Here is a 20,424-nt window from a genome sequence, read left to right as displayed (position 1 = left end):
AAAGGAAAATTTATTGCATTATCATATTGTATGTGTGTGTGTGTGTGTTGCACCTTTAAAAAAGTGTTTTGCAGTTTCAGTGCATGATGAAAGTACTCCAGTTTTCAATAAAAAGATTATTTCATTGCTTTTGTAAAGCCCACCACTTTTAACTTTCCGTGAGGCCACAGCACATCCTGACCACCTTGATGAGACGCCTTCAGACCTAAAGGCAGCCCTGGCTGCTATAACCCCATCAATTGCTATTAGCCACAACAAACCCTTCTTGTCCAGAGCCAGTGTGTCCTGTGTACGTGATGGATGCGAATAACAAAACCACAGGTGCTGCTTGTGAGAAGGACACACTGTTGGAGGTAAAAAGATGATGGGCTAGATGGGCCTTTGGTCTGATCCAGCCAAGGAAGGTTTTTTGGTTTAAATTGCTTAAAATGTTTACTCAGTAGATACAAAGATCAAGCTTTGCAAAAATAATAATAAAAGAATATATATATTGTAAATATATTTACAATAACTGTAAGACATGTTTGCATCTTGTCATATAATTTGAGAGCACAATCACTTGTGTCCTTCACTCCAAAATTCATTGATCCTCGCCAAGTCCTCCTAAAATATGTTGTTTTCCAGATTTTAGCAATGAAGTTTTTTTTTTGCAGCTGTTAGTAAGTTAGCTAGCTATTATTTTTGAATCTGCATCTAATACTTGAATCTTTCAATGACCCAGAAGCATTTTTTATTTTTTTTGCAACTAGAGGTAGTGAATGTCCTCCTAGCTAAGGTTGCTTTTAAGTGTGTGGGGTTTTCCCTTTCATTCCTTATTAAAAATAAACCCAAGAAACAGTGCCCGCTTTCATCTGACAGGTTGCGGGGTGAGGAGGAGACCTCGACTTCTCTTTTCTCTTTCCCCTTTTCTCCCCCTCCTAAAAGCCAGACATTCCTGCGTTAACAGGGAACTCTTGTCTCCTTAGCCTATAAATAGCGTCCCAGGTTGACTTGGGGAGGGGGGGGCGGTATGTGTGCATGAAAAAAAGTGTGTGCAGGATGGGGGGAGCAACATGACCGAACGGTGGAATCTGCTAGGAGATTAGCCGTCCGCAGACACAGCACACTGCACCTGCTCCCAAGGTCTTCACATCAAGGGCTGAGGGTGGGAAGTGGGGGGAGTTGCTAACTGGGCTGAAGCATTAAATTAGCTGCAGCCATGGCTGGGCGAGGGGGGGGGCGGACAAAATGGGGGACTAGTTTGCGAGTGCCTGGCTCTTTTGAAGTCAATCCAGGCCCTTCTCTCTGAATAGTCCCTTTTCTTTAAATAATAATAATAAAAGGAATTATCTAGCCCTTTGCGATAAGGATGGGTGAAGGGAACAGCGGTGCTGTCAGGACAGGGTTTAGAATTGTAGAGTTGGAAGGGACCCTGGCGGTCATCTAGTCCAGAGGTCTGCAACCTTTAAGACAAAAAGAGCCACTTGGACCCGTTTCCGAAGAAAAAAAAAACTGGGAGCCGCAAAACTCATCATTATAAAAATAACATTTTTGTCACTTTTTTATTATTTCTTTGTTTGACCCCTCAGAATTACTCCTCCTCATAGAAATAAATGTTAAATTAACAAGTTACCTTTCTTGTGTGTGTGTTTTCTTCACTCCCCTTCAATGCAGTGACCAGCGTACATGCCCCTTACAATGTAGCGGGCGGGCGGGCGGGCGGGAAGGTGACGTCGGGACGGTGCGTGACTAACGCACGCACTGCCCCCATGCGACGTCACAGCCAGTACAGCGCCCGCCACAGTGGGAAGTGTTGGGGCGCACAATGCACCTCCTCTCCTCGCTAGTATCCGCCCCGGAGCCGCGGCAAAGGTGTAAAAGAGCCACATGCGGCTCCGGAGCCGCGGGCTGCAGACCCCTGATCTAGTCCAATGCAGGAATCTTTTTCCCGAACACGGGCCTCAAAGCCACAACCCTGAGATTGAGAGTCTGCCGACTGAAATATCAAGAATAGAAACATAAGAAACTGCCTTACACTGTTAGGCCCCTGGTCCATCTAACTTATTATGGTCTCCACTGACCAGCAGCACCTCTCCAGGGTTTCAGACAAGATGTTCCCAGCCCCAACTCTACAGCTGGGACCTTCTGCCTTCAAAGCAGATGTCCTATCCCTGAGCTACAGCTCTTATCCTCCAAACAGAGTCACAGTCACATTTTCAAGTAGGACACCTTGAACTGGACCAGGTAGCTCACTGGCAGCGAGCCGGCATAAGGCTTTGGGGCTGGCGATGACCCACAGTGCCACTCGCCAACGTGGCAGCTACATTTGGCACCATCTTCAAGGGCAGCCCCAAGTAGAGCGCCTTGCAGCAGTCCAGGTGGGAGGTGATGTGCACCTGCGGCCAGGAACAGCCACAGCTAGGGCACCAGCTGTAAGTGAGCAGTTTGTCAGTTTGGGCACATGGAGTTGTCCTTTCCGCTGAAAAGTCCAGAACCAGAGTCTGTTCCTCTGCATCTTCTTGTCCTCATCATGTGATTCACCTAACCGAGAATCCGCTTGTATCCAGATGCAGAGAATAAGCTCTCCTACTTGGGATGGGAAACCTGCAGCTAAGAATGGGTGGATCTGTTTGTTTTTGTTTCTTGTTTTTACGGTCTTAAACCCAACTCTCTATATTTCAACATCAGTTTGCAATTATTTAAAGAGTCCTTGTTAAAATTATCTATCATTTGAGAGCAGATTTCTCTTAATGCTGTCAATTTTGCCTAATGCACATTTGTGCAAAGCTGCTACCCTTAATATGAGTGTGTTTGTTCTTTTCACTAATACTGTCCTTTTTAAAAAAAATATATGACTTGATTGAAGAACTGCATTGCAGAATACAGAGAAGTGTGAATTTCACAGGGTGCAGAGGAGGCAAAAGGGATGTTCTGGGGCTGAATATATCCATGAACTGAAACCCACATGCCTAATCGATGAAAATGCCTTTGTCTGGGTTGCAAGGGCCATTCTCATTTCTGCAGAACAGCTGCCAGAGGCAGAAGAGCCAGACTACTCCCCCCCCCCCCCGCCCTGCAATTAGCTGGCAGTCTTGTGAACCACATCCTCTCAGGGCCAAGCTTTTGACTCTAAAAGTGTCTTGTTTTTAACACCTTAAGTGTGCAGTAGGTTTGTCTTTTCAAACTGAAAGTTGCATCAGCTGGCGTTGGGGATGATAAATTAGCTGGATCGGGTGTTTGCATTGGGGAAATTTCCACCCTGCACTCCATTTATAGAATCATAGCATTATAGAGTTGGAAGGGACCACAAGGGTCATCTAGTCCAACCCCCTGCAATGCAGGATTTATTTATTTTTGCCCAGTGTGGGGTTCAAACCCACGACCCTGAGATTAAAAGTCTCATGCTCTACCGACTGAGCAGTGGTACTACAGATCTTCCTCGGGAGCACACGAAGGGAGTAAGGGGTCAAACTGCCCTTTCCCTGCTTGCTCCTGAGCCCTCACTGCATGAAGTGAAGGTACAGGGAATCAGGCAGAGGGGGCCTTCTTGGCAGTGGCACCTACCCATCGTATGTCAAGGAGACAAAAGAACTACACAACTTTTAGAAGACACCTGAAGACAGCCCTGTATCAGGAAGTTTTTAATGTTTGACGTTTTATTATGTTTGTACAGTATATTTGTTGGAGGGCAGGGTAATAATAATAATAATAATAATAATAATAATAATAATACAGTGGTACCTCGGGTTAATAACTTAATTTGTTCTGGAGGTCTGTTCTTAACCTGAAACTGTTCTTAACCTGAAGCACCACTTTAGCTAATATGGCCTTCCGCTGGCGCAGCACTTCTGCTGCGCGATTTCCGTTCTCATCCTGAAGCAAAGTTCTTAACCCGAGGTACTATTTCTGGGTTAGCAGAGTCTGTAACCTGAAGCATCTGTAACCTGAGGTACTACTGTAATAATAATACTCCTCTTGGAGGCCCTTCCAACTCTACAATTCTATGAAATGACAGCCTGGAGCCCCCCAAAGTGGCAGGGAGGTGTCCTGGAAATTCGAACCAATGCTCAGCAAAGGCCAGGTATCATCTAAACTTCACGTAAGCTTTGTGTAAGCAAATGAGCTGGACTGCTCAAGAAAGCAGTCTCCTGGCTGAGCCCCCGGCCTGTTTTCTTCCTCTTGGAGAAAGGGGGGCAGGAAGGGGAGCAAGAGGCCAGAATGCCAGGATTGTCTCCTTGCTCTGTTCCAGCAAACTACATCCTGGGCCTGCCAAACACCCCTCCAACTCACCCACCCCAGAGGAACAAAGGAACATTGCTAGTGGCCTGCCAAGTGTGGGGCAGGTGCCCAGACAGAGATGCTGGGGGGAGAAGGTTGAGAACGTGCCGCAAGCACAGGTGGGGCACAGCAAGCAAAGGGACGACCATCGCTCAAAGCCGCAGGTGTGACCAACCAGGGCATTTCGATTTCTTTTTATTATTATAATAATAATAATAATAATAATAATTTATTATTTATACCCCACCCATCTGGCTGGGTTTCCCCAGCCACTCTGGGCGGCTTCTAACAGAATACTAAAATACAATAACCTATTAAACATTAAAAGGTTCCCTAAACAAGGCTGCCTTCAGATGTCTTCTAAAAGTCTGGTAGTCTCTCTGACATCTGGTGGGAGGGCGTTCCACGGGCGGGTGCCACTACCAATAAGGTCCTCTGCCTGGTTTCCTGTAACTTGGCTTCTCACAGCAAGGGAAGCGCCAGAAGGCCCTCAGCACTGGACCTCAGTGTCCGGGCTGAACGACGGGAGTGGAGATGCTCCTTCAGGTATACTGGGCTGAGGCCATTTAGGGCTGTAAAGGTCAGCACCGACATTTTGAATTGTGCTTGGAAACGTACTGGCAGCCAATGTAGGTCTTTCAAGACCAGTGTTATAGGGTCTCGGCGGCCGCTCCCAGTTACCAGTCTAGCTGCTGCAATCTGGATTAGTTGCGGTTTCCGGATCGCCTTCAAAGGTAGCCCCACATAGAGCGCATTGCAGTAGTCCAAGCGAGAGATAACTAGAGCATGCATCACTCTAGCGAAACAGTCTGAGACAGCCTTAATATGCAGATGCAGGCAGCCTTCCTCAAGAAAGGCAAACACAGAGCGGCAGTGGTTTGTGAGAGTGGCTCTCTGCACATGCTCAGAAGGCTGCCCTGCCCTTGCCACACACAGGTCCCCGAGGGCCAGAAAGCCCTGCCACCCCTCCCTAGAGCATGATGTGCACTTGAAGTCTTTCCGACACCCACCCGCCCTCCCAAAATAACACCCCTCTTGTCTTCCTGCCTCTGTGGTTCCTCCCCACTCTGTCTCACCTCAGCATCTTCTTCTGAGCTCTGAGCCCCAGAAGCTACTTTCACTCCTAACCACACAACTGTGCAGATTGCAGCCGCGATGTGGCCGACAACCTTCCCTGCCGCTCGCTTAATGCTGTGGGGGCTCTGGATAGCTGCCCCCTTTGCTAGCACCTTTCTGGCCCCAGACCTGAGCACGGTGAGAGCGCCTGAAGGGGAGGGCAGAGGTGAGGGTGAAGGGGGGGGGCAGGTGGCCAAGGAGGGTGGTGTGCAAGGGTGGTGTGCAAGTACTGTTGCTTGGCATGCCATGCCTGCCTGATTCTCCCTGATGGGGCTCCTGTGCTTTTAATAGCTGCCTTACAGGCAGACATTCAACTGGTGAAGCTTAGGAACACAGGAAGCTGCCCTTTACACTGAGTCAGGCTGTTTGTCCATCTAGCTCAGTGTCGACTACACTGACTGGCAGCAGCTCTCTGGGGTTTCGGATTGGGGACATGGTTTGTTCATTTTGGGAGTCAAAAGCACAGGCATCAGAAGAAAAGATGGCTGCCCAAGGGAATAAAAAACGAAGTGTCTAGGCCATGGGTAGGCAAACTAAGGCCCAGGGGCCGGATCCGGTCCAATCGCCTTCTCAATCCGGGAATCAGTGTGTTTTTAAATGAGTAGAATGTGTCCTTCTACTTAAAATGCATCTCTGGGTTATTTGTGGGGCCTGCCTGGTGTTTTTACATGAGTAGAATGTGTCCTTTTATTTAAAATACATCACTGGGCTATTTGGGGGCATAGGAATTCGTTCATTTCCCCCCAATATAGTCTGGCCCCCCACAAGGTCTGAGGGACAGTGGACCGGCCTCCTGATGAAAAAGTTTGCTGACTCCTGGTCTAGGCCAAATGGGGTTGCCAGCAATGGATAGAATTAAGATTGTAAAAGAGAAAAAAATGGAGGGGGGGATCGTTTGTGATACTCCCTGGAGGGATTCAATTAACCCTCTCTGTGCCTTTTGCTTTTGTCTCAGTCCCAACTGACTCAGATGTTCCAGGATTTTATGAGGCAGTTCAATAAAACCTACCTGAGCCAAGAAGGTAACAGCAGCATTGATTCCCATTGGGTTAGGGTGTGGGTAAGGGAAGATGGCGGGAGGGGAGAGGCCCTCTCTGGGGAGAACAAGCCCCACACATTGAGCACAAGATTCCTGCATTGCTGGGGGTTGGACTAGATGACCCCTGAGGCCCCTTCCAGCACTACAGTTCTAGGATTCTGTGAGAGCGATAATAGAATTCACAGTCAGTTTCATGGCTGAGCAGAACCGTGTTCCTCTCTGCATCCTGGCTTTTCTGCAAGACTTTGAATATTGGCTCACCGCGACAACCCAGCTTGAAAAACTACTTGCAGCTCTTTGGCAGCAAGCAGGAGCCTCTGAGCATGAGGAGAGTGCTTTCTGAGGCTAGGCTTCTTGGGCTGAGGTTCAAGACAGGAACAAAAGAATGATGATGATGGGGAATGTCTCTTCAGATCGAGGATGGGGAAACTGTGGCCCTCTTGACCTTGCCGGACTCTGACTCCCATCAGCCTCCAGGCAGCATAGCTAATGGGCCAGCGAGGCTGGGAGTTGGGGTACATCTTCTGAAGAGCCTGACAGGTTCCCCCCACCTGCTCTCTAATTTGCATCTCTTGGCTTGCTCCAAAATGTGGAATATGCACAACCTTTGAGCTGTGTTTGGGTCCTCTTGCTGCTTATTCTCCTTCTCTGGGGGCACCACTGATTCTCCTTCCTCCACTGTCTCCTCTTGATTTCTGACCCCAGAGATGCAATATCGGTTCAAGGTCTTTGTGCAGAACTTAGAAGTCAGCCGGCGGCTGCAGGCTGAGGAGTTAGGGACGGCGCAGTACGGGGTCACCTGCTTCAGTGACTTGACAGGTAAAAGTGTCTGTGTGTTTGTTTGTGTGTGTGTGTGTGTGTGTGTGTGTGTGTGAGAGAGAGAGAGAGAGAGAGAGAGAGAGAGAGAGAGAGGAGGCTGGATGTTGGGTGTTATTAAATTTAAGGGCATCACAGAGACGAGGCTGGGCTTGCCCAGTGGGCCACGTTTTTCTTAATCTTGCCAGGGCCTTTTGACATTCTCAGGCAGGTAGGAATTCAACTGGAGAAAATTGTAGCCAATAAAGGCTTCACCTGTTGGATTTCAGTTTGTGGAGGAGCTAATGCCGGTAATTTCAGACGAAACGAAACAAAACCATTGGGTGGTGAAGGGGAGAGGGTCTGTAGCTTTACCTCTGAATGTTTCAAACTCAACAAGACCTTGACGGCTTCCAGGGCAGGATTCAGGTATCAACTGGGGCTCAGGAAGCAGCAGCAGGCCAGGAAAAATAATTCAGAACGCTCAAACTCCAGACCACCCAGTGAAGCTGAAGATTCAGAGCAGACAAAAAAGGAAGTCCTACCTCACACAGAACCTAGTTAAAACTTTGGAGCTCACTCCCACAAGACGTAGTGGCATATCCCAGCTGGTCAAAAGCTCTCAAGGAGGGTGTGAAGCAGGGCCAGTGAGGGTAATGTTTGGGGAGCAGCCCAAGGGGCAAATAGAGAAGCCTGGAGGCAGGGCCGGATTTAGGTTTGATGAGACCCTAAGCTACTGAAGGGAATGGGCCCTTTATAGGTCCAGCTGTCCTTTGTCAACAACAAATTATCACTGGTTTTTGTGTTGAATATATGCTACATAGGGACGCGGGTGGCGCTGTGGGTAAAACCTCAGTGCCTAGGACTTGCCGATCGTATGGTCGGCGGTTCGAATCCCTGCGGCGGGGTGAGCTCCCGTCGTTTGGTCCCAGCTCCTGCCCACCTAGCAATTCGAAAGCACTCTTAAGTGCAAGTAGATAAATAGGTACCGCTTTCTAGCGGGAAGGTAAACGGTGTTTCCGTGTGCTGCGCTGGTGCTGGCTCGCCAGCTGCAGCTTCGTCACACTGGCCACGTGACCCGGAAGTGTCTTCGGACAGCGCCGGCTCACGGCCTATAGAGCGAGATGAGCACGCAACCCTTGAGTCGGACACGACTGGCCCGTACGGGCAGGGGTACCTTTACCTTTTTATATGCTATATGGTAATTTATGGACCTGATAGGTATCTATAAAGCTATTTGCACATATTACCATGCAACCAGTCCATACAGAATGTAGGCACCCTATCTACAGAAATGAGCAAACAGGTGCTATTTTAGGGAGCAGGTTAGCAAGCGTGGCCCATTACTTACATCATAGGAGCCTACACAACACAAAACACTTGCTGTATGTAGGTTTTATTTTATTTGTTTTTTATCTTGTATTTTGGAAATGTACATCCAGGTTCTTTTCCTTTAAATTTTTTGGGGGGCCCTAAGAGAGTGAGGCCCTACGCTATAGCTTGTTTAGCTTATTTGTAAATCCAGCACTGCCTGGAGGGCCACATATGGGCCTGAGGCCTGAGGTTCCCTGTCTTGGCGTCACACACATTACAAGACATGCACATATCTGCTTGTGGAGGTGACTGATGGAGCACAACGCCTCCCTTTCTTTTCCTTTTCCCACAGAACGTGAGTTTGCGATGATGTTTGGCATCCCTCAACCCTCCCAGCTCGGCCTGCCCCCCAGCTTGAGGGACTCGGATAACTCCCGCCTGGGGAAATTAACCAAATCCTGCGACTGGAGGAAAGCTGGCGTCATCCCAGCCGTAAAATACCAAGTAAGTAGACAGAAAGGGATTATGCAATGCTTCGGCATACTTGTCCTGCCCCACAGAGATGGAGTGGAGGAGGTATTAAGGCCAGTGTACCCCACACACAGGTGGCATTGTGGTCTAAACCACAGAGCCTAGGGCTTGCCGATCAGGTCGGTGGTTTGAATCCCCGCAACGGTGTGAGCTCACGTTGCTGGGTCCCTGCTCCTGCCAACCCAACAGTTCGAAAGCACATCAACGTGCAAGTAGATACCGTAAATAGGTAACACTCCGATGGGAAGGTAAATGGCGTTTCCGTGCGCTGCTCTGGTTCGCCAGAAGCGGCTAATCATGCTAGTCACATGACCCGGAAGCTGTATGCCGGCTCTCTTGGCCAGTAAAGTGAGATGGGCACCACAACCCCAGAGTCATCCACGACTGGGCGTAACGGTCAGGGGTCCCTTTACCTTTACCTTTTACCCCACACAAGTGATTCCCCAGTCTCTTCTCTGTCCTGCTTTGCCTGAGCAATAGGAAGTTCAAGGGGGGCTGTTGTAGGGTTCCCTTTAGAGAATGGACAGGAGACTTCAAAGCCTTTTCTGAAAGCCTCAATTTGTTTAATAAGCTTATAACAGGGAATCGATGCAGCCAATGGGAGCTTCAAGGCAGAATCGAAAGCCATTCTAGAGTCATCCACACTGAGGGCACAGAGAACCAAGTCTCCCTTGAATTACGCAGGCGAGGGTTGTGCAGGGCTGTCAATTTCTGTTTTAGTTTATCATTTTTCAACTCCTCAGTTCAGTTCTCCGTACATCTCTGTTTGCAATCCCCAAAGTAAAAATTCATTAGCATCCTAGTGTACATTTCCCCTGACAGGCACATTTTGGCATTCAGTTTTGCCACCTGATATATACCGGTACATTTTTTTTTTTTTTTTGCAGGCAATTTCCCCTAATACAATGCATTTAAAAAATGTTTTCAATAATATATGCATTCTAACACCCACTTCTCCTACGATAATAGACACTTGGTTTGTCTGGAGAGCCGCAGTAGAAAAGTAGGAGGGAAAAAGTGTCGATTTCAGAGGATGTCTGCGTTGTGGTTCGCATATTGTTTTGGAAAGTGCAAATCAGGGACGTTTGCACTAGAATCCAAACTGAATTTCCTCCCTATCCTTGACACCACCGGTACTACAGTGCGCTAAAGCAGTCCAGGAGGGGATTGATGGGGAAATGCACTGAGAAGTGTGGGGTGAACGAGTTATGGGCAGGAAGATGTGTGATGATTGCGCAAGCCAATCTGGGTGAACGTCACTGCTAACAAAGCGGAACAAATGCTCCGTAAAGAATGGACTTAGTCTAACTTCTTACACCAGCTTTGTGCAAGCAAATCAGGAAGAATGACTGCTGCATAAAGAGGGTGTCTTGGGGGCCCCCCAGCATTCAGCCTGATATCTAGCTGATTCTACCACCCTCATTGTTTTATTTTCATTCTAGGAAATGCTTTAGTTTTCCAGTAAATTTTCTGTGTGGGCAACCGGCTGTTTAAAGGCATCAGAACAAGGCTGGGGGAATAGGGGGTGGGAAGGGTGTCAGTTTATGGCTTATTTCCCAAGTCTATGTTAGAGTTTTTGAGAACAGAATTTTGGGGATGGAACAGGGGTGGGGGAGAAGAGGATGGGATATGTCCCAGGTTAACTATTCTTGCTCCCTACAATCTCTCTTCCCTTCCCCTCCCAGGGCAAAAAGTGCAGGTCTTGCTGGGCTTTTGCTGCTGTGTCCAACATTGAGGCCTTATGGAACATCCACAAACATGTGCCAAGGAACCTTTCGGTCCAGGGTATGTCGGGCATTGGGAGAGCAGGGCAAGGGGCAAATGTGACAATTTCAGTTTCTCTCGGTTTCTCATTTTTCCATTCTCATGTTCGGTGCTCCACATCAGTTTGCAGTTTGTTTTTTTAAATCACAAGCACTCTAGTATGGATTTCCCCTAATGTAACATTTTTGAAAGCCATTTCCCCTAATAGGCACATTTTTTGCAAAACAGCTTCCCCTAACAGAATGCATTTGATTTCCACTAACATATGCACTTCCATTCACAGCTTACCCCACTCAGTTTATGCCAATTTGTAATAATAATAATAATAATAATAATAATAATAATAATAATAATAATAATAATAATAATTTATTATTTATACCCCGCCCATCTGGCTGAGTTTCCCCAGGCACTCTGGGCGGCTCCCAATCAAGTGTTAAAAACAGTACAGTACACTTTACCTGGCCAGAGAACTGCATTGCAAAATTTGCAAAATGTGAATTTCAAAGGAAAGCTGTTTTTCCAGTTTGTTTGTTGTTTTGGAAAGGGGAAATTAGTTAGGTTCACCTTTAAATATGAATTGAATCAAAAGTCTCGCCCATCCCTAATCACTGGATGTCTAGATACCACAGGTATCTTGACTTGAGTTCAAGTTACGCTGCAAAGGAAGGTCCCAGCCAATTCAAGTGGGAATCTCTTCAGCTGAATCTGCCAAACTGGCTCCGAGCTGTGTAGTCTGCCCCATCCTTGCTAGCTGGAAGGTTCTTCTTTTCGCCAAGGCATGGAGATTACATTCCAAAGGCTGGAGACAGATTTCTAGCTATCAGGAGACCCTTTCTTGTCATCCATTGACTGTTGTCTTTCTTACACGAGTTAATGGAAGCTACCCGTCCTGAACCCAGCCATCAGCCTAGCAATTAGCACTTATGCTGTAATTTGTGGTTGAAAAAGAAAGGGGGGGGGGGAGAGAGTGCAAACATTACTGTTCTCCTTTTGTCCTTCCACTGAAACATTTCCATGTAGGGTCCATTTACTATTCAGCCATTCAGGAAATTTTACAAAGCAAGCTTTGGGTCTAAGCACTGGCGGGGACCATCAAAGGGACGGTTGTGTGTATGTTGAACCCAAACCACCAGTCCAGTTTGGGATTCTCCTTAGGGTGGGTTGACTCTTTGTTCTTCCATTTCAGAGGTACTAGATTGCACATACAACAAGATTGGTTGCCTGGGAGGCTATGTGTGGGATGGACTCCGGACTGTCTTCAACAGCAGTATGCAAACCTTTTGAATTCCCACTCTTCTTATTTATTTTCTGTAGGAACAACCCTTATAGCCTGCCTTTCCCCCATGGATCTGGGCTATTATGTTCCCCGCCAACATATTTTACCCTCACAACAAACCCTGCAATGCTGTTAGCCAGGTAAATACAATCCCAGTTTAATTCAGAATTATTACAGGGCCTTTAAGCATGAGTCAACAGTGTGATGCAGCACTAAAAAAAAGCTAATGCTACCCTAGGCTGCATCAACAGAAGTATAGGGTCCCGATCCAGGGAAGTCATAGTCCCGCTCTATTCTGCCTTGGTCAGACCACACCTGGAATACTGTGTCCAGTTCTGGGCACCACAATTTAAGAAGGATGTTGACAAGCTGGAACATGTGCAAAGGAAGGCAGCCAAGAAGATCAGGAGTCTTGAAAGCAAGCCTTCTGAGGAACGGTTGAAGGAGCTGGGTATGTTTAGCCTGGAAAAGAGGAGACTGAGAGGAGATAGGATCAAGTATCTAAAGGGCTGTCAGATGGAAGATGGAGCGAGCTTATCGTCTGCTTCTCCAGAGAGTTGAATCCCAACTGACTGATGCAAAACACAAGAAAAGAGATTCTGACTTAACATTAGGAAGAACTGTTTGGCAGTGGAACAGAGTACCTTAGAAGGTGATGGACTTCCTTCCTTGGAGGTCTTCAAGCAAAGGTTGGATGGTCATCTGTCATGGATGCTTTGGTTGAGATTCCCGCATTGCAGGGGGTGGGACTAGATAACCCTCAGGGTCCCTTCCCACTCTGTGACTCTTTGATTCTAGGAATGTAGGAAGCTGCCTTTCACTGAGTCACACCTGGGGTCCATGTAGCTCAGGGTTGTCTCTGCTGGCCAGCAGAGGCTCTCCAGGGTTTCAGATCTGCCCCAACTACGTGGGAATATGGGAACTGAACTTGGGACCTTCTGTGAGTGGGTGCTCTGCTACTGAGCTAGGGCCCTTCCCTATCTCTGCACTCCTGGCACTTTTGCATATTTCACCCCACTCCTTGGATCTTGTCTTTACTCCCTCCTGCCCCAAGAGACTAGGCAAACTAAAATTCGGGAAGCTAATCAGCCTGGCATTGTATAAACTGGAGAGGTTGGCTGGGACCTCTGTGTGTGTGTGTGTGTGTTTTCCTGCTTAAGTGGGGAAGGGGAGAAGGGGGGTATGTGCTGCCTTCCCCCAGCCCACTGCTATTCACCTGCTGTGTCTTCCTTCCTTCCCAGGTGGACTGTCAAACAGCCTTCTGTACCCCTACACCGGCAGAAATCAGACATGCCAGAAGCACCAGAAACGAACAGTTACCCAAATTGACGGCTATGAATTACTCCCCAGGGATGAGAATTGTAAGGATTTACTAGCCCATGGCAGAGTAGGAGGTCTGTGGGGGAAGTGGGTGTGAATTGCAACTTCGCACAGTAAGAAAAGGATAAGAAGGCATAATTTGTTAATGGAGTTGTTAGAACTGAACCTTTCTGATTCCAGAGGTGTGGGAAATTTGCCTCTAGCAAATACGCAGTAAGGGAAGGAGAATGCACTCTGCACATGTTTAGAGGGTGCTCTCCTCTGCTGGTATTATCCATAACTGGGCCTCGGCTCTTGACTCAGTGTAATGAATGAACATGTAGCAGGAGGAAAGGGTTGTGTTCTGGGACAAGGAAGAAGCATCATTTAGGTTAAAGCAAAGGCAAACCTTTTTTCCGCTGAGGGCCACATTCCCTCAGGGGGAATCTGTTGAGGGCCACATGCTGGTGGTGGGCAGTACCAGGGGCAAAAATGGGCAAAATTGCATATCACTCACACATGATGCAGTAGACTAGAGGAAGTGATTTCCAGAAGGGTGATCCAGAGAACAAGAGGATCATATGGAAGAGGTTGAAACTCTTTTCTTTTCAGAGATTTGGGCTCACTTTGCCTGGCCATCGCCTGCTCTTTGGCCAGAGGCTTTGTCTTTAGTTGCCACACTGAGGAGCCAAATAGCATTCCGCGTTCCAGGAGCAAGCTTCTGAGCAGCGCAGAAAACTTTGTCAGGCGGGCCAAAAAATCACAATCCAATCGATCGAGGGGTGAAGTTATAGCTCCAGGTTTACTGACCCAGTAAAACTGTCGGTTCTCAAAACAACAGAGTGGAAAGTTTTATTGGGTCAGTGCTAACTGGGCAGGTGATCGATTTTCTCATTCCCTCCTCCCTGGTTTTGCTCTAGAATGGGTAGACCTGTAAAACCTGAATGGGTAGACCTGTAAAATGTTGTGTCACTCGAAAGCAGTTTGAACATTGGTCAGGCTGCAGCGATTCACCTAACCTCTGACAAGGCCCTAAGCCAATGGAGGCTAGTTGTGGGTGGTGACTTTTCATTAGAAAAGTCGCTCTGGACATTCTCAGAGGCCTTCCTCATAATTCCTCATGTTCTAAGACTGAACTTGGACACTAGAATATATAGTTGGAGAAAGGGGTTATTGGGTTGTTTTTGGTTTTATTTTTATTTTTATTACGATTATATTTATATTGTGATTTTATGTTGTAACTGGCCCGAGACCTGTGGGTACAGGGTGGTATACAAATTTTAATAATAATAATAATAATAATAATAATAATAATAATAATAATAATAATAGTCTAGTTTGCTATAAAAGCTAGGGTTCGCCTATCTCCTCACCCCAGTGCTAACTCTTGACTTCCCCTCCCCGCTGCATTTCTCAGATATTGCTAGAATCGTTGCTTCCCAGGGGCCTGTAACTGCCCTCCTTAACCTGGCTCGCCTTCAGGTAGGTGCCCAACAGAGTGGAAGAGAAATCCCATCTCCCCCACCAACTTACCCAACTTGTTTGCTCATGCCCTCTCCAGCGGCGTCTGGTCCCCCTTGCTGCTGGTAGGACAGGAGGCAGGGAGGGGAACACTAGGTGGCGCCAGAGCCCCTGACAGGCAGAGCCAACTCATTCTGGTTCGTCTATGCTACATCCTCCTCCCAGCTGAGTTTTCCAAGGGGAAACACTGTGACTAAGGAGGAAGCGGACAGGCAGGCTAGTTCCAAGTAAGAAAGCAGGAGGGTGGGGGCAGTGGCGGGCTTTGGGCTCTCAAATGACGGTGGTGCCCTGTGCGGCTGAACCAGTCGCACCACCCTAAAAACACCTGGGTTGGAGGCAGGCTGCGGGCAAACTGAGGTTGATGGAACGGCATTGCATTCACACGAATGGCTGCCTTGCTTTCTGCTGATTTAGACCTGCTCTTTCACCCTTTCTCCCTCTCTGCTAGAATTACCAGAAGGGCATCATCCGATCCCCTTCCCAGTCCTGCAACCCGATGCTACTAGATCATGCTGCGCTCATTGTGGGCTACGATGAAGGTGAGCAAAGGGCTTCACTCTCTTGTCTGTGCAGGGCAATTATTAGACTCCAGGTCTATAGCTGCTGTTCTGTAAAATCCTCCTCTCCTCTTGCACTCATTGTCTCCGGACTGTACCATTTTAGATTGCAGGTGATGGCTGCCATGACGGAATGCTCCACTCCCATTTTGGCCAGGGGGGACGGACCCTGAAGATATCCTGACATGTTAGCTTTCTATGTGCAGGGATTTTTTTTTCATGGAGGATCCTAGAATTGGAAGGGACCCCGAGGGTCATCTAGCCCAACCCCCTGCAATGCAGGAATCTCAACTAGATCATCCATGACAAACGGCCATCCAACCTCTGCTTAAAAACCTCCAAGGAAGGACAGTCAACCACCTTCCAAGGTAGTCTGTTCCACTGTCAAACAGTTCTTCCTAATGTTTAGTCAGAATCTTCAGGAAATGTGTCAATTATTTCCATTTTTTAAAAGTCTTTTGGCTGGGTAGCTGCTGCTGTTTTTACTGCCAGATGGACTGAATAGGACAGCTGTTCCCAGACTTTGTCCCTCACAGACCGCTTAAAAATGGCTGGTGGTCTTGGTAGACCAGGCATCCCCAACCTGCGGCCCTCCAGATGTTTTGGCCTACAACTCCCATGATCCCTAGCTAACAGGACCACTGGTCAGGGATGATGGGAATTGTAGTCCAAAACATCTGGAGGGCCGAAGGTTGGGGATGCCTGTAGTAGACCATTTTGTGATTTTTCCCCCCTGCCTGTCACAGGAACTGTAATGCAGCATCCTAGATGCTGTCGGAAAGCTGTTTTCATCTGCAGTTGGAAAGGGCTGTGTGGTCAGGGTGCAATTTGACTGCCTTAGTGAGAAGAAGACCAGAGTGGATTTTTTTATCCCTCTCCTGTAATACTATGAAAATAATTGGGTTTATATTTTATTTTATTTTAAACCACCCCCTCATAAACTATCAATACTGATATGGTACTTTGGGGAATTTGGAATGCTTCAGGTGCATTGTATTGTTTGTAATCCTGACATTTGTTTATTTGTTGCTATTCATATTCATTTATAAAATCAGAGCTGTCTACAAACAACGGTACATAAAATGTGCAGTGAAAACCGTATGAAAAGTTAAACTTAGAAATTGGGTGGGTGACCAAATTGATCAATGGTCTGGAAACCAAGCCTCATGAGGAAAGGTTGAGGGAGTTGGGTATATTTAGCCTGGAAAAGAAGAGTTTGAGAGGAGATATGATAGCCACCGTCAAATAACTGAAGGATTGTCACATGGGAAATGGAGCAAGCAGCAAGCTTGTTTTCTCCTGCTCTGGAGGGTAGGATTCAAGTTACAAGAAAGGCTATTCCTACTATGATTCTATGACTTAACATCAGGAAGAACTTTGATGGTAAGAGCTGTTCGACAGTGGAACAGACTCTTATGATACGTTGAGGACGCTCCATCCCAGGAGCTGACAGCTTCTCAGTCTCACGGCATAGTAAACAACTTTTTTCCAAGCATCAGCGGTTGATCCCCTGCTCACTGCTATCTCCAGAGTGAATTCAGTAGCCAAGATTTATGTATTGGCTATCAGCAGTCACCACTTAATTATCTCTGTTGGCAAGGTGCTGACAGAAGACGCTCAGTCCGCCATGTTCCTCGCCCAGAAGTATAAAGCAATACTTAGCTTCCATTCTCCCCTTCTGTGCAGTCAAATCTCGACGTGGATCCTGGGTTGGACCATATTGGATCATCCAGAATTCGTGGGGAGAGCGCTGGGGAGAAAAGGTGGGCTGATCTCCACTTCTTTGGCCATTGGGGAGTTTGGGTGGAGTGGGGCAGGAAGCATAGGAACTGGGTTAGGGGTGCTGTGTGCCTGGCGTGAGAGAATCAGATGGGGTGGGTGAAACCCATCAACATCCTTGTTAAGCTGGGGGGGGAGGGGGTGCTTCCATCTCAGGACTTACAAGGGTTGTCTTTTGACTACCAATGGACCAGAACTGGCTATAAGGCTTGGGACTGGGACAGGGGGCAGTGGATGAGAGTGGGCTTTAGGAAGCTGCCTACTGAAAGCCTCCTCACCAGGGCTTTCCCCCAGCAATCAGAGACTGTGCCTGCATGCAACCAACTCCCCCCCCCCTTTTCATGCCTCTTCTGGTTCTGGGAGATGGGGGTAGCAGAGCTTGTTACAGCAAGAGGGAGAGACATCCTGGCTGACTCCTTTCTGCCTTTTGGCTTCCCTCCTCTCCTGCTTCAGCTTCTGCCTCTGATTCTAGTCTTCTCTCTGCCACAGACTCTCCCTGCTCACTAACGCCTGTTGCCTCCAGCTTCCGACCCATCCTCTTCCCCGTCTTCTCCCTCTGACCACTCATCACCATCCCACCACCACTCCCCAGGCTCTGAGCCTTCTTCCCTTGGGGGTTCCCCAGCTGATTCCTGCCACCATTCCTTTGCATCCAACCAGTCCATGACACACAGTCTCTCCCAGGCACACAGGTAGTTAGTTGCCTTATAGCAACTCAGGCTAGTTGTCTGTCTAGCTCATGATTATCTAATCTGATGGACAACAGGACCCCTCCTCTCCTGCTTCCTGATCCTCTGAAGTGGAGATGGAAACTGGGACCTTCTGCTTGGAAGCAGGTGTTCTACCACAGAGCTGGCGCCTCTCCCAAACTTATTTTTCAGGGGAGAGGTTGAGCACACACATGGTGTGCAAAAGGTCTCAGCTTCAATTCCCGGCATCTCTAGTTAAAAAGAAGGAGGTCAGAGAACAGCTCATTGGAAAGACAATTTCTCCAGCAAGCCAGTCAGGGTAGACGGAGGTCACTAAACTTTTGGTGGGTGTATGGGGAATTTTGAGTAAGTGCTCTGGGTGTTGATTACAAAATGGCTGCTGTGGGGTATGGAGTATAACACAAAATGGCCGCCGTGGAGGGTGGGGGTTTGGCATAACACCAAATGGCCACTGTGGCGCGTGAGTCATAATAGAAAATGGCTGTTGCTTCCGAAAGAACAGGAACAGTGACAGGACCACAAAATTGTGTGGGCTTCAAGGGGGGAGAAAAACCACCTACATCAGCCATGGCTACATTTGCTTGCAGAGAGAAGCTCTTTGTGTCTTTCCTCTGTTCAGAACAGAAGGGAAGGTGTCTGGCTCTGGCATCAAATGAAATGTGGGCTGGTTTGAAGGGTGTGTGTTAAAGGTAGGAGAGGCCGAGCCATTGAGAAGAGGAACTGAGCAGGATGAGCTCCCTTGAGCATCACTTTGCTGACCTCTGGAGGAGACAATATTGGGCTAGGACCCTGCGGCCCCCCAGCTGGCGTGCTTGGACTGACACGCCTGCCAGGCGCTGAGCGCAGGCCTTTGGCCTGGAGCTCAGCCAGAGCCGTGACACTTTTGACCCCATTCTCTTCCCACCTAGGGCTACTTCCGGCTGCACCGTGGCACCAATACTTGCGGCATTGCCATGTTCGCGGCAACGGCACTTGTCCGGGATTCCGGGGGAAAGAAGGCTGTGGTTTGCCATCCTTGATGGCGCAACTGCGTTCATGATCTGGAGTCCAACATCATCTGGAAGCGACCGCATGGACTGACTCCTACAGCGCATCACCTCTTTTTGGCTCGAATCAGGCCTGCCATTGTTGTTTCTCCCTTGCACAGCTTCTAATGCCACAAGCTGTCATACCCCAGCCATATTTTTCTACAGCATTATGTCAATGAACAGTGCAGACCCCCAATTTTGTTGTTGTGGACTGCATGCCAGCAAAGGGGCAGGGTTGAAGCCAGCAGTGGGGGACCTATATTTCTGGGGGCCCTTGTTGCGCAACCAGCAAAGAGGTCTAGGTAACCACTGTTTTATTCTTCTAATTTTTTATTAGTTTTACATAAAAGTTTTACACCATAAGCATAACATTTTCACACATTAAAAAAGGGGTTCTTTCAAACCTTGAGACCTCCATCCTTCCCTTCATGGGTTCCAATTCTATTCCTGCATCTCCTACTGTAATCCATCTTTAAGATAATCATAGTATCCAAAATCCATGTTACATTACAAGTGTTATTGTATTCCTGCCAATGATTTCAGCTGTTTACAGTGATCTCTCAGATAGGTGTGGAAGTTATTCCAGTCTTTTAAAAATACTTGGTCTTCCTGATTTCTGGCCTTTCCCATCAGTCTTGCCATTTCTGCATATTTCATCAGCTTGGTTTGGCACTCTTCTCTGGGCGGTACTTCTTCTTCTTTCTATCTCTGGGCAAGGAGCATCCTTGCTGTTATCTTCTTCAATGGGGTTGTTCCATGACAGATCAGCACATTTTAATATAAACAAAATTTGCTACTACAACTGATTTCTGGCCTTTCCCATCAGTCTTGCCTCAACTAGAGCCAGGGCTTTCTCGGCTGCGGCTCCAATCTGGTGGAACGCTCTGTTACAAGAGACTAGGGCCCTGCGGGACCTGACATCTTTCCGCAGGGCCTGCAAGACAGAGCTGTTCCACCAGGCCTTTGGCCAGGGCACAGCCTGACTCCCTCCTCTGGCAATCTGCACAGAATTTTGCTTAACGGTTGCCATCAATTTGATTTTAATTAATTTTTAGAATGAAATGTTTTTAGAATGTTGGATTTGATTGTTGTTAGCCGCCCTGATCCCGGCTTCGGCAGGGGAGGGCGGGATATAAATAATTTTATTATTATTATTATTACATCTCAGATTTTGATTAAAATTCCTGTACTGGATTATCTCACCTATCAAAATCACTGGTGTGAATAAAAAAATTGCTATGCCTTATTGTTTGTGAGTTATTGCAGGGTTGAAAATAAGGGGAAATTAGGAAAATGTTATATGCATACAGAATGCACTTCTTAAAGCAATTGTTTAAAGCAACGTGAACAAAAGTCGCTTCTGGGGCCCCTCTGGGATTAGGGGCCCCAAAGATTAAACTTCATTAGTTTCATAGTATTCATGTTTATTAAAGGT

General features: G+C 47.6%; 1 protein-coding gene across 7 annotated transcripts in view; it reads left to right on the top strand.

Moving 5' to 3' along the window:
* CTSW (cathepsin W) overlaps positions 1–19,828 on the top strand; it is a 29,003-nt gene extending 9,175 nt beyond the window's left edge. For 2 of the 7 annotated variants that reach the window (XM_081842993.1, XM_081842992.1), the window contains exons 3-11: positions 7,118–7,231; positions 8,874–9,025; positions 10,738–10,837; positions 12,006–12,086; positions 13,337–13,456; positions 14,812–14,876; positions 15,364–15,454; positions 17,159–17,235; positions 18,870–19,824. In XM_081842993.1, coding sequence (XP_081699119.1) covers positions 7,118–7,231; positions 8,874–9,025; positions 10,738–10,837; positions 12,006–12,086; positions 13,337–13,456; positions 14,812–14,876; positions 15,364–15,454; positions 17,159–17,235; positions 18,870–18,980 — 911 coding nt within the window. In that variant the 3' untranslated portion in view covers positions 18,981–19,824. Of the gene's footprint in view, positions 1–138; positions 354–4,008; positions 4,422–5,294; positions 5,512–6,328; positions 6,396–7,117; positions 7,232–8,873; positions 9,026–10,737; positions 10,838–12,005; positions 12,087–13,336; positions 13,457–14,811; positions 14,877–15,363; positions 15,455–17,158; positions 17,236–18,869 lie in introns of those variants that run through there. The other 5 variants (XM_081842991.1, XM_081842988.1, XM_081842990.1 and 2 more) reach the window with 5 other exon arrangements.
* Positions 19,829–20,424: the final 596 nt, after the last annotated feature.

Source organism: Podarcis erhardii (assembly GCF_964252035.2).
Source record: "Podarcis erhardii genome assembly, chromosome: 15".
Lineage (NCBI taxonomy): Eukaryota > Metazoa > Chordata > Lepidosauria > Squamata > Lacertidae > Podarcis > Podarcis erhardii.
The sequence above is the reverse complement of the archived record's forward strand: the minus strand, read 5'-3'. Positions and strand labels throughout refer to the sequence as shown.